Below are 13,374 nucleotides of genomic sequence, written 5' to 3' on the forward strand. Positions count from 1 at the left end.
GGAAAAATCCACAGAATTTAAATGCAAAAATATGCGCTGTTGTTGGATTGGTCATTAAAACCTTACTGAAGCAAAACTTAGAAAAGAGTGCGTTGGACTTCCAATAGAAATTGGTGATGATATTGTTTTGTCTCAAATGTTTATGACCAGCTTCAGCTTCAATTTTTTAAATAATAAATTTGTAGATGAGGCAGCCACCAATCAAATAGATATATTTGAATACATGTTATAAAAACAAACAAATCAATAAACTTGTGATCTGTAGCCTGTAAAGCATCTTTTGAATAATGTGTCCAGATAAGAATATTCCATTACACATTTACTTGGTTCATTCATCACTTATATATGCTTTAATAACAAAATCCTAGCAACAGTTTTCGATTACATGACATTATTTGTATTTGACTAGATGATAAAAAAACTATCATATTTATATACTAGCAGCTAACAAAACCTGCAAAGTGGCAGCTCGAAAAAAGTTGAGGTATCTTGTTTGTGAAAGTTGAAAATGCTAAATTATTAACATAGTTAGGTACAAGAAAATAATTTTTAAATTATTCTCTCTCTCAAAACAATTTATTTTATTTTTCTAAAACCGAATGTGGTAGACTAACTGACTCTATTTTCTTTGGACCATATATCTCTGCATGAAATTAACTTTCTTCAAAAGTTTCAAAGAAGAGAACTTTCAAAATAATTATTTGTATCAGGAAAATGGAGTAAAAACGCGCTCTATTTCAACACAACAGAATCCCTTTGATTAAGCAAGTTGAGAACTATGTATGTTTGGAAGAAATAAATAAAACTCCATTTAAAAAAGCAATAAAACAAAAATGTGGAAACGCCCGATACAGGAAAAGAAAATTCAATTAGTTTCCAAATTCTTCTCAAATAATTGGTATTATTTCTAAGTACATATTATATTAACTATTATTATTGGTCTTTCTTAGAAAGGTTTATATATTTTTAGACTATATTTTGTCTCATCACTTAGATTTTATATTTTAACAAATTATTTTTTGAACTCTGTATTTTCTAAACTAGTTCAAATAGACCCCTAAACCCAATTTTGATCAAAGTTTTTTGAACTGAAATCACAAATAATTCATCAAACTAATAACTCAAAACAAAAATATAGTTATTCTCCTTAAAAACTGTGTTGTTATACTCAATTTTTTGTTCATCAAAATCAGATTTAGGGGTCTATTTGAACTATTTTACAAAACACAGAGTACAAAAAATAATTTATCAAAATACAAGGTCCAAACAAATAATAAAGCAAAACACAAACTCTAAAAACATATAAACCCTTATCAGAAATACACCCCAAAAAAAACAACAAACGTTCAGTTAACGGTGTGTAAACTAAAACTAGATAATAAAAAAATAAAAACTCTCAGAAAGTTTGTAAAGGCCCAAAAGAAAATGGAATTTTCTCTTCTCTAGTAATCTGTAATTTTTAGGGGCTAAAGTGGTTTACTCACAGCGTGTAACCAAAAATAAACTTGGCAATCCCACCTTGAATTCTGTAAAAAAAATTCTGAATTTAAGAAGTAGATAATAGACCTAATTCTATTGTGATTTTGATAGAAAAATGTTGAAGTTTTAAGTGGGACCAAAAGATGGGGAGAGGCCAAAATAGTATTGAAAAAGACACAAAGGTTCCCAAAATTGAAATTATGACCAAGATTGCCATTATGAATACATTTGCAAAAAAAATAAGTAACATTATGACTTAAATGTGCATTTCAAACCTTACATTTGAGATGAGAAACAGTGGTTATACATTTTTTTTCCTTTACTTTTCTGTTTTGATATGCTACATAGAAATGACTGATCAAGAAACAGTAGTTTTGCTAGTAAAGAAACACGAGTCAAGAATTGCAAGAAAGATTTTTTTCCAATTGACACAATGGTACAGTACACTTTACAATATAAAGCATGAGTAAAATTAATATCATGGTTCTAAATATAAAACAAGTCTCGAATTGAGACTAAATTCCACTTGGTGATTAGCTATAAAACATGAAACTGTTCAATAGCTAGTACTCAATCTCCTCTAATAATGCAAAGCATAAATCTTAATGCAGAGCAGCTAGCTCAAGAAGCTCTTTGTGTTCATCAGAGACATAAGACCTCACCTTAAGAGCGAGCTTTCCGTTGCCCTTATCCGGGGAAGCATACTTCAACCCAATAACAGTTGGAAGACCTGCAAGATGATACAACACATTTTAACTTCTTTAGCCTATGAATTTCAGTATTTCTTTTTCTATTTTCAAATAAAACTGAATTTATAAGCATGAAATATGTTAACACTCTTTGTCAGTACATTATATACTCATAACATGTAACAAATTTGCTCACACTAAAAAAGTGAATACTCACTCTTATGTACACGTCCATATAATAATTTCTCCCCTTTCCAGAACTCCAAAGGTCTGCACCTGATTCTGGTGCTTCGCCTTACTCCAGATTCCCAATTTGTACCAGCCCCTAAGAAGACAGCATGTGTACAAAAATTAAACAGAACTAGAAAACAAAACAAAACTATTGTAATGGCAACAAAAACAGAAGCTGCAATAGAGACATAAAGATAAATGCTGCATGTGCATGTGCATGTGTATATACCCGCAAGGCTTTTCCTCCCACTTCCTGAAATCTCTCTTCTCTTTTTCACTTTCTGTGAATCTGACTTTTCCTTGCGTTTCTTAACTAATGGAATCCTGGAATTTTCTTCAATCATCTGTTTCAAAGGACAAGTTCAGATTTAGTTAGCAAAATAGCAAAGTTCAGAAGAGGAAATTCACTGGTTAAGTCTTACAGAAGATATCTTCTGGAAGAAAAAAAAACAATATACATGTGGACGTGTGTGAATAAATTAGTACGATTTAAAAGTCTAATGAGGAAACAACCTCAGTATGCTGTTCTGAACCATCATCGGGGATTCTGGAGTGCATATCTGTTGACCTGCCCTCAACTGAAGCTGGTCTTGGTTCATCTATTACAGGAACAAAAACGCATGCAAACATTATCATGTAGAGTGAATAAATGTTTACAAAGAGAAGCTAAGCGCTGTTGTTGAAAGAGAATATAATGTATTGTGAAAGGAACTGATACTATTGTTGACTTATATGTATTACATGCACAGATTGGCATACTAGCAAAAGAAGTAAAAGATAAACCTTATACCTAAATGACTCTGAATCGCGTTCGAATTATCCAGAGTTAATTCCTCCAGGTGAAGACCGGAATCTGTGGAAACTACTGTTTCCTGTTGTATGTCTTCTACCTGTATCTTTCAAAAAAACATATAAGATTAAAAAGTCAAACATTCATGAACAAATAAAGCTAGATCAAAACTAGCAAAAGGTAACTCACCTTATCATCGACTTTAGCTCCTCTTGCTTGGGCATCCCTATCAGCATCAAGCCCGCCTAAATTTTCAATCATAGCACTATTATCCATATAACTGTCCGTCATGTTATCATTCATAGTAACTTGAGATGCACTTGAGCCCACATCAATTACCCCATCTAGTTTACTTCTATCATCATATACGGATTTTTTATGTGTATTAGTTAAATCACTGATAGCAGCCTCTGGTGATCCAGTAATAGAATCTTCAACATTCTCATCTTTTTCAAACAAAGGTGACTTCATTACAGACTGTGTTACTACATCAAACAAAATAGTATTATCATTGCATTCAATAGTTGGAGGATTTGGAGCTGGAGAATTGTCAATATCATGAGGTGAAAACAAATCGTTGAATGAATTTGAACGAGAAAGTCTCTGTTTTAGCGCTGACAATGACGCAAGAGGACTCTTGGACGGGGTGGGAGAAGCAACATGATGAAGAGGACTTTCAGGTTCAGCCCCCTGTTTGTGCTGCATAGGTGTTTTGCTACTTAGCCCCTTTAACATATTATCTATGTTTGATAAGACATGACTACGCTTTGGCAACTTTCCACCTCTAGAAGACTTCAAACCCACTTTTGGGATATCTTGGAAATCTGGAAGGCGTAACTTCTCTAGCTCAATTGGTTTTATTTGCAAGTGCTCTTGTAAGAGATTCAATGCCCGATTTCCGTCAAGTTCTTCAGCATTACAAGAAAGTAGTTGATCCAAAATCTCATCAGCATTGCCTTCTTCATTTTGGATTGAACCTATTTAGATTACAATTAATCATGAAATGAGACATATCTAAGAAAAGGGATACGAACAGCAAAGTTTAGTTCAACAGAAAACATAAAGAAACAAATATATGGTAGAAATAAATATATAAATATATGCATGTAAAAAAGCTGTTTTCTTATATGCTCTTACCCGTTAATTCTGTTTCCTGGGACATAAAATCGTGATCACTTTCTGGTTGAGAGATGTGATGATCTGGACTGCAATTGCTTGAGTCAACAGTCTCCTGTGAGGACAGAACATTCTTATTGGTCTCAGAAATCTCCGATGAATAAAGATGCTTGTATTTAACCGATCTCCTGTGTTATGAATAGTAAGACTGAGTTAGATAACAAAGAGTTGAATGAATGAGCGAATCCAATTAGGGAAACAGAGGACAGTATATAAACAGCCATAATGTCGTAATTATGATAAATAAATTTTTCTATACTTCAGCATCCCTGGTCGACGTGATCGCCCAATCTTAGATGGATTCTCCTCATCAGACTCTGATTGAGTGCCACCCATCTGCTTACGTATTTCTTTTATGGCATCTATGCAAGAATCAAAACACAGTTAAACTAGCGTGGTTAAACGATGGCAGTGAAAAGTCAAGATAAGATGAACACGGAACTTACTTTCATGTCTTTCATAAGCCATGAAAAACTCATTTGGGTCTTTCAGGTTCTTTAAGTCCAACTTTGGTTGTTCAAAACTCTTAGCAGGCTGGCTGTAAATGAATATAGAGTATGAATCAAATAGTAATTGGAGAATGACTCCCGAAAAAATAAGGAAACAAACTTTTACCTGGAATTGGGCTTCAACGAAAACCGAGCTCGTTTACGACCCAAAGCTGGCCTTCGTTCTCGGGGATTACCCTCAGCAATGCCAGGAACGGTGACAGTACTGTCCACCGTAACTTTAGAGTTCATAGTTTTGGAATTACCATCCACAATGACTTTTGCCTGGTCTCTTAACTTAAGGGGACTTCGTAATGCCTGGATAGCACGGTTTAAGATGAACAACAATCAATATCTTACCATCAAATTGACGTTATAAATATTGGAGAAGTAGAATCAACATGTCAAATGAGCTTAAAATCTTAAATTCTTCGTTCTCACTCAAATTACCCGAACCCAAAGTCGTTCTGTCTCTCAAAATTCTACACAATTTCTCAGCTACCCCACAAGAAAATGAAGCACGGAAAGTTACATCGATTTTCTCAGTCACCAGACAAAATATGCAAGTTAAGTAATGACATTGTACAGAGCCCTAGAAAGCTTAAAATCATTAAGTGAGAGAGTACCGCGGAATTGAGGTGGTTGTGGATGGCTTGAAGTTCGCGGTCGAAGTCGTATGGGTAGGAAGCTTCTGGCAAAACCTCAAAGGTATGGGGGAAGAGAGCAAGACCTGAGTATTCCTGAAGTGGATCAACAAGATCGGAGGCACGGTGACCGGTCACCATTTTCTCATTCTAGGCTTTCTGAAACGAGTCTAGACAAAACCCTAAAATTGCTAGAGGGAATGGGCGAATTCGAAAAAGAGAGAACGAGCGGGAGAGTAAATATATTTTAATTGCAGATGTACCCCTGAAATGATCAATTATTACTTGAGAAAATTACCGAATACACCTTATAACTCAAAAAAATTAAAATCTACAAATACCAGAAAACATTTATTAATTATTTTAAATCTTAAAAAATATATTTTTTAAAAAAAATATTGGCATTATTAATTTTATTTATATAATTTATTCATTATATTTATTAAAATTGCATTATTATCATATAAATATTTCAAATAAATAAACAATATTATATATAAAAAAATAGCATAAACATATTAAATAAAAAATTAAACCAAATCATTGCTTACGATTTTATATATATACATATAATATAATAACATTTTTAAACATAAATTAAAAATTAAAATTGTGCATCATATATTATTATAATAATAATATTTTATAATATTTAAATTTATATTGATATAAGTATTAAATATCTAGTCTTGTATTAAATATTATTATAATAATATTTGAATTTATATTAACATAATTAGTAAAAATATATGATTATTTATTATTATCATAATATTATTTTATAACATTTAAATTTATATTAATATAGTTATTAAATAATTTTGTATTATATATTATTATAATAATTATATTTTATAACATTTGAATTTAAATTTAAATTTATATTAATATAATTATTATATATGTAGTTTTATATTAAATATTATTATAATAATGATATTTTATAATATTTAAATTTATATTAATATAATTGATAAATATCTATTTTTAAGTTAGCTTTAAATGTATACTCTGTTAAATATTTAGAATATTCCGTTAAAGTTAACATAACAAACAATTAAAACCAATAATTTCCGTTATCTACACACTTATTATATAGATCAAGAGATATAGATATAGATTATAAGTTGAATAAGAATAATTAAAAATGTGAAAAATTTAGAAAAAAAATTACATTTATTATTATAACGCGTATGGTAATTTATTAGTGTAATTACATTTAAAAAATAACATGTGAATAGTTTTTAATTTTAGATATTTATATATATATAGATGGTTTAGATATTTTAGTTTTTTCTTTTTTAATTATTAACTAATAATTATAAATTTGAAAAAGAATAATTAAAAAATGTAAAAAATTTAGAAAATAAAAAGAGTGATTTGAAGCAATTTTAGAGTGTCACATCATCTATTTGATGCTCTCATTTATATAAATATATAAATACGATTTTCTAAAGAAAAAAAACTAGAGGTAAAAGTAAAAGTAAACTAATAAAGTGCAGTGCGTGTGTAGAAATTTCTCTCATATTCTCTTTCTTTCTCTTATCTCTCTACTTTTCTCTCATTCTCTTCATCTTTTATTTTCCTAAGTCACTTCTCTCCATTTTTCTAAGTGATTTTACCATTTGTACTGCTCAATGGTGCCATTTTCGTTAGTTTCAACTCAATTATTAGGGTTTCAAGCTTTCTTCTCTTGATTTTTCATTTTTATTTTTTATTATTTGGATTTCAACTCTCATTGAGTATAACCAAAAATTTCACGGTCTGTTGGTGCATCATATTTTAATCTTAGGTTCAATTTTATATGTTTGACCTTTGTGAATTTTCTGTTTAAATATATTATTTATGTAGCATTCTCTTACATATTTGTAAAGTATGTTTTTCTGATGATGAAAAGCTTGCTTTCATTTTTTCTTTGGTATTTGATATTATGTTTTAAAATATCTATTATATACGTGTTGTTGATATATGTAGCTTGCAAGTTGGGGCTAGCATAGGAGATACTATGCTATGATGTTGGGTTGTTGTGATACTTTGCAGGTGACTTAGTGATTATATATCTATGAGTTAGTTTGCTTTGATTGTGATTTGTGATAAAAGCATCGCTTGCTTTGATTCTATAATTCTTTGTAAAGAGTTGCTAGCTAGTACAATAGTTTAATTTTATTTTTTCGTTGGAGTAGATAAATTTACACATTACAATTATTTTTTAAGCTATATTATGGTTTTGTAAAAATCTGTTACAAATTTGTTAATATGTTTTATACATTGTTGTAGTTGCAGTATATTAACGCTTAACAAATATGTTAATTATTTTTTGTTCTGTAACGATCTATTTCAAGCTTGTTAATACCTATTCTGAATCTATAATGATCAATTACATGTGTTGTTAATGTGTGTGTAGTTACAGTACGTTAATATGGCAAAAAAAAAAAATTTTAAATTACATAATTAACAAAGGAAAGTTGTCACCAATATTTATGAGCATAAACACTTTTTCTATTTTATAGTTGTTTTTGTTGGGGTTTTGTGCCCTAATTAAAACTCAATTTATTTGTAATCTCATTTATTATCAATAGAAGAATAGATATCATTCTTTGACTTGATCAATCACTTTGCTCACATGTTTTATTTTCATGATTATTTGTTTAATATAAACATCTATTAATAAATCCCGAGCATATAACTAATTGTATTTACAGTGACGTAATCACAGTGGAATATAAATATGATTATATGTTAAAATATAAGTTAGTCCTAAGATTAGTCAGTGCACAGGATTTACACTAACTTGCCAATCTGCGATATGATCTATTTACACATTGTAGTGTTATGTTCTTTCCAAAACATTAGCAAAGTAGATAAGATCAGATGTATTTGTTATATCGGACAGGACCGATATTGACAGCATATAGGATAAGTAAACATACGGTTGTTATCTATTCTAGTCGTATCATATAGTTGACCATACGTCAATTCAATCTCAATTCTTAGCGGTTAGTATTCTAACTGATTGTATTATTTGAATTCTTTGACTTGTTTGTTACCTGCTTACCTTACGGACTAGCCCATACTTACATATTGGGAACTCGGTAGTATAATTGAGTGGGAGTGTTAATCATAGATATGAACATCTATAACTTCTGATGAAGAAGTGAAACGATGGTTTCCTTTTAGTTTGGTTCAATGTGCTAAATGATAGAGATCTCATTTCAATAATTAATATTAGTTTACTGAAATATCATTTACAAAGAACTAAGTGTTTTAAGGATAAAATACAATGAGTGGAAAAACGATATTTTAGTCCTAACTCATTGTAGACCGTCTATAGAGGATTGAGTGAAAATTATGGTTGTAACAATGGATAATTAATAATGTATATATATTGCTTATAGAGCGTTCTATGAATTCAAGAGTGCAATTCAAAGTCTTTAGTGGAGTCACGAGGAATTAATAAGTTAGTAAATTTATTTGTTAGATTTATGATAACTTATTGGAGGTTGATTTTATAGGCTCATGGTCCCCACTGTACCTTGAATAAAATCATCTAGATAGTCTCAATTAAACGATTTAATTATCAATTAGAATTATCAAAGTTGACCAAGTCAATTTTGCATAGTCTCACAAAGTTATGTAATTTAGAGAAGAACAGAGAAATTATGGTAGATTTATTAATTAAGATAAATTGGTATCTAAATTAATAAATTAGTTTAAATCAAGGTTCAAATTATAAATAATTAATTTGATAAAATATTTAAATAATTAATTAATTAAATCAATAGAAAATAATACAAGCCTTGATTTTAAGTCTGATGGGCTTATAATCAAATAAGAAATTTCACGGGCCTAAAGTCTATGATAATTCGACCTAGGGTTGTTGATTGGCTATTATTTTATTGATTTTCAATTAAATAAATGACCTAATTGAGTCTATAAAATGAATACTAAGAGAGAGTTGAAAACATAAGTCAAAACACAAGTTCAGAAAGCTGAAACACAAGTTTTTGATAGGTTTTAGATTCCCTCTAAACATAAGTCATTTTCTAAGTCTTATTGTTCTGTTCTCTTCTTCTCTCTGTATTTATCTCATGTGTTGAGAATTGCCCACTCTAGTCTAGGTGATTCTAAGAATACTTTGGAAGACTGTGAAAAAAATTGAAGATCGGTTCAATTTCTTGGTAATACTCTGTGACAGAAAGGATACAAAGGTTAAAGAAAACTGAATGAATGACTCTATTATTCCGCTGCATATAATGTAAGTATTCTTATCATTATTTCTCTTTGAATTCAATTTTAGAAACCTGTTATAGGTTGTCTCATATTAACTTGTTTAATATTAGATCTACATGAAAATAAATAAATATTATGTATAAGTTTCCTAACATTTTTATGTTTCCCTATCTGTACTAGGGGTGAATATCTAGCCCGAAAAACTAAAAAACCCACCTAACCCAAATGTGCAAAACTCAAAATTTCGAAAACCAGCCCAAAATCGGGTTAAATCTGATCCAACCCGAGTACAATTGAGTTCGGGTTCGGGTTTGGATTTTTCAAAATTCAGATTTCGGGTTTAAACCCGAAACTCAAAAATATATGGTATTAAAAAAACACTCAGGTATATATATAACCTATTTCCCTAACCCTAACCCTCACTTTCTATCCCATTTACTCTTTCAGCCATCGCCCTCTTCTATCTCCTTCTTCCACAAGTCTGAGCTTTCCTTCCCCTAAGCCCAAGCCTTCTCCCTCAAGTTGCCCCAGATCCGGTCGTCTCCATCGACGCCGACATCTTCCTTAGGCCCACGATCTTAACTTCTCTCTCAGGCACGCCGATCCCTCTCACGCTCGACCCGCTCATGCTGACCCCGCACTCATTCGATCACGATCCTGGGGCTTTATCTCTCGAACTCTCACAGTGGTGATTGGGGTTAGTTAATTTTTTTCTTTGTGGTGAGATATTTATTATGGTGTCTTTGGAATCAATTTCCAAGTTCCATTCTTAACTAGTGCTTCATACTCATTCATCACAGCTCATTTCCATCCACCGTGAGATAAGGCTTCCTCTACTGAATAGGGTTCCTCACTTATAGGTTGCAATGTGATTGTGTTGAGTAGAATTTTTGTTTGAATATCCATGCTTTGGACCGAGTTACCATAGGATGAATGGATGCATGTTCGTCTATGTGTGTTACTGGTTGTTCAAGTTCACAATCTGCTTGAAAAGGTCCTGTATGGTGACTTTCAGATGATGATGTAGAGGAAACTTTGGAGCTAGAAGAGGCATCATGTGAGTTATTAGTCATATCAAAACCATAAATAATGTGATCAGTTGAGTCTACCTAATTGTCGAGTGAAGTGGATGGTTCCAAGTCAGGTTGTAACGTCTCAAATTCTCTAATGTGGCTTAGCTCCTTGATTAAGGGGTCTGGAGGGTAATAATTGGTTTATTGTGTTATTACGTGAGTTATATTATTATATAGCTGTATTTGCATGCATGTGGGCTTGTTTCTTAATAGAATGACATTTTTATAATTTTGGCCCGTTGATGGCATGTTTGTATATTTGTGTGCATATATATAATATATGTGTGAGACCACATTATTATGTGGATATATTTGGGTTACTCGACACGAGGCGATCCTGTTAGGATTAATTCCCTAAAAGCATGTAAAAACATTTTATTAATTTTAAATAAAAGTACAATTTTATTATATTTGAATGTTATAATTATTGTTTGAATTAATTATACAATAATATCAAGAAAATTCCCTATTCATTCATGAGAATATGATCTTGTATTAGTACGAGAGAATTAAGATCATATATAATGAATAAAATAGTTAGTAACATATTAAAGTAAGGAACCTTTAATGAATGGTTACTAGTATGGTTTGCTAAGCATACGAGATGCAAGTAATCTAGATTCAGATTACTGATGTGGATAGACATCTTAGTAAACGTGTTGTATATAATAGAGATTATACATGACAAGACAGATGAGAATTAATTATCTTTATAAACTTATCGTTTGACGTAAAGACTTAATTCTTGTCATAATAGATGATCATTTGTAGATCAGTCTAAATCCTGAGTATTCATGAACTCCTGTTTATGTTTATTGGATATTTTGATTCACTCGTTAAGTTCTCTTAGAATAATGAGGCTGATGACTTTTGTTTTGGAGATTCAATATCATGGATGGTTGGGAACATGAATTACAATATACGAATCTATGCTTTCCTAACAGATTGAATATTGGTTCCCTTAAGGGTTGACTTTGGAACTGAATAGTTATTGACCTCAATTCTATAATTAAATCATAGATTAATTATTCGCTAGTGAATTAATGGTACTTAAGGATCAATAGGTAATTAAAATGGTAAAATGGTAATTTTGACCAGCTCTAATTAACGAACCAATAATAGAGGACAGAACTACATATATTGATTATATCAATGGACTACTATAGAAAACTCTGTAAATATGATTATATAAATACTTAGAGTACAATTCCATATTTATAGTGGAGAAATCATGGAATTAATAAATAAGACTATTATATTAAAGAGTTTAATTAATAACCTGGTTTATTGGATCTTCGTATTATAGGTCAATGGTCCCCAGATCACCTATGTCCTACACTGTCAAGGCTAAAGATGTCAAAAGAAAGATTTGTTAAGAGAAATGACTAAATTGCAAAGGAATTAATTTTCCAGGGCAATAAAATAATTATTTGACAATTATGGGTAATTGATTAATTGTGAATAAATTTATTATTTAACTATATAATTTTTATTTTGAAAAATTATAGGTTAAAATTAATATTAATCTTGTTTGGATTAATATAAAGAGATAAAATAATAAATATCTTATTTATAATATGATATTTATTTAATTTAAAACTGATATTTTAAGATAAAGTTAATTTTAAATTAACTGATATATATGTTGGAATAAATATATTGTCTTAAAAGTTGATTAAATAAACAAATGAACAAATTAGGGCAACCCTAATAGGGCTGGGCGACATACACTGTACAGTACAGTGTGTGGCGCCTAACATCAGAGGTTTTATCCCTGGGATTTGGACTTTGAATTTCAAATAAATTTGTTTAATCAGTTATTTAATTATTCTTTTTAAATATGATTTCAAAAAATAACTAAATGAAAATATATAATCAGATTTAATTTGAATTATATTTAATTAAATAAAGATTATTTAATTAAGTTTAAATATCTTTATAAATCTTATATATGTGATATTCAGATAATGATGGTTAATCAGACTTTCTCTCCAAAGCGATAGTTTTCTCTAAACCTGAAAACTATTCTAAATCTCTCTCTGTCAAAATTCTCTAGATCTCATGTGTTAAGTACATCTAGGGAGTCACATAAATCAACATTTTTTAATCCTACGTGCCCACACACGTCCTTGTGTGTTTGAGGATTGATCTGGAAGATCAGAGAGTGAGATCTCAGTACACTAGATAGGAAGATCATTGATTTATACAAAAAGACTCAATGACACTTGATAGGCTACAAGAGGTAATTTCTGATCTATTTGTATGTGATTTAATATTTATATATGTATATGATATTGGCTGATATTAATATTTATTAAAATGGATCTATACATTCCGTTGTGTACCTTTGATTTGATCATTTAATACAATAGATTCCAGGGAGCAAGTTAACGGTTTAGTCATAACGGGGTCAAATACCGGGCTCAGGGTAAGCCTAGGGGTAATTTGGTTCTTAGTACATTACCGGTGTTATCCCCATTTCCTGCCTTGGGCTCGGGACGGTGGTCCAGGCCCGTTTAGCAGGGAATGACCGACATCGACGGCCCAAGTGTGGGTTCAGACCTGGACGGTGTC

General features: G+C 30.7%; 1 protein-coding gene and 1 pseudogene across 2 annotated transcripts; both read right to left on the bottom strand.

Annotated features, from left to right (window-relative positions):
* Nucleotides 1-13,374, bottom strand: part of LOC133795129 (uncharacterized) — a 130,292-nt pseudogene that overhangs the window by 75,043 nt on the left and 41,875 nt on the right.
* Nucleotides 1,875-5,702, bottom strand: LOC133796129 (centromere protein C). Of its 2 annotated transcripts, none has more exons than XM_062233609.1 (11): nucleotides 5,480-5,702; nucleotides 4,981-5,171; nucleotides 4,812-4,903; nucleotides 4,625-4,727; nucleotides 4,327-4,493; nucleotides 3,379-4,166; nucleotides 3,190-3,295; nucleotides 2,913-2,998; nucleotides 2,629-2,743; nucleotides 2,386-2,493; nucleotides 1,875-2,209 (listed from the first exon to the last, which is right to left on the bottom strand). In XM_062233609.1, the coding sequence occupies exons 1-11, from the start codon at nucleotides 5,636-5,638 to the stop codon at nucleotides 2,082-2,084; spliced, it is 2,043 nt and encodes a 680-aa protein (XP_062089593.1). In that variant the 5' UTR covers nucleotides 5,639-5,702; the 3' UTR covers nucleotides 1,875-2,081. The 2 variants fall into 2 exon arrangements, with proteins under 2 accessions (XP_062089593.1, XP_062089594.1); XM_062233610.1 differs by having other exon boundaries at nucleotides 3,190-3,289; nucleotides 5,480-5,701.

This window comes from Humulus lupulus, chromosome 8 (genome assembly GCF_963169125.1).
Source record: "Humulus lupulus chromosome 8, drHumLupu1.1, whole genome shotgun sequence".
NCBI classification, from domain to species: domain Eukaryota; kingdom Viridiplantae; phylum Streptophyta; class Magnoliopsida; order Rosales; family Cannabaceae; genus Humulus; species Humulus lupulus.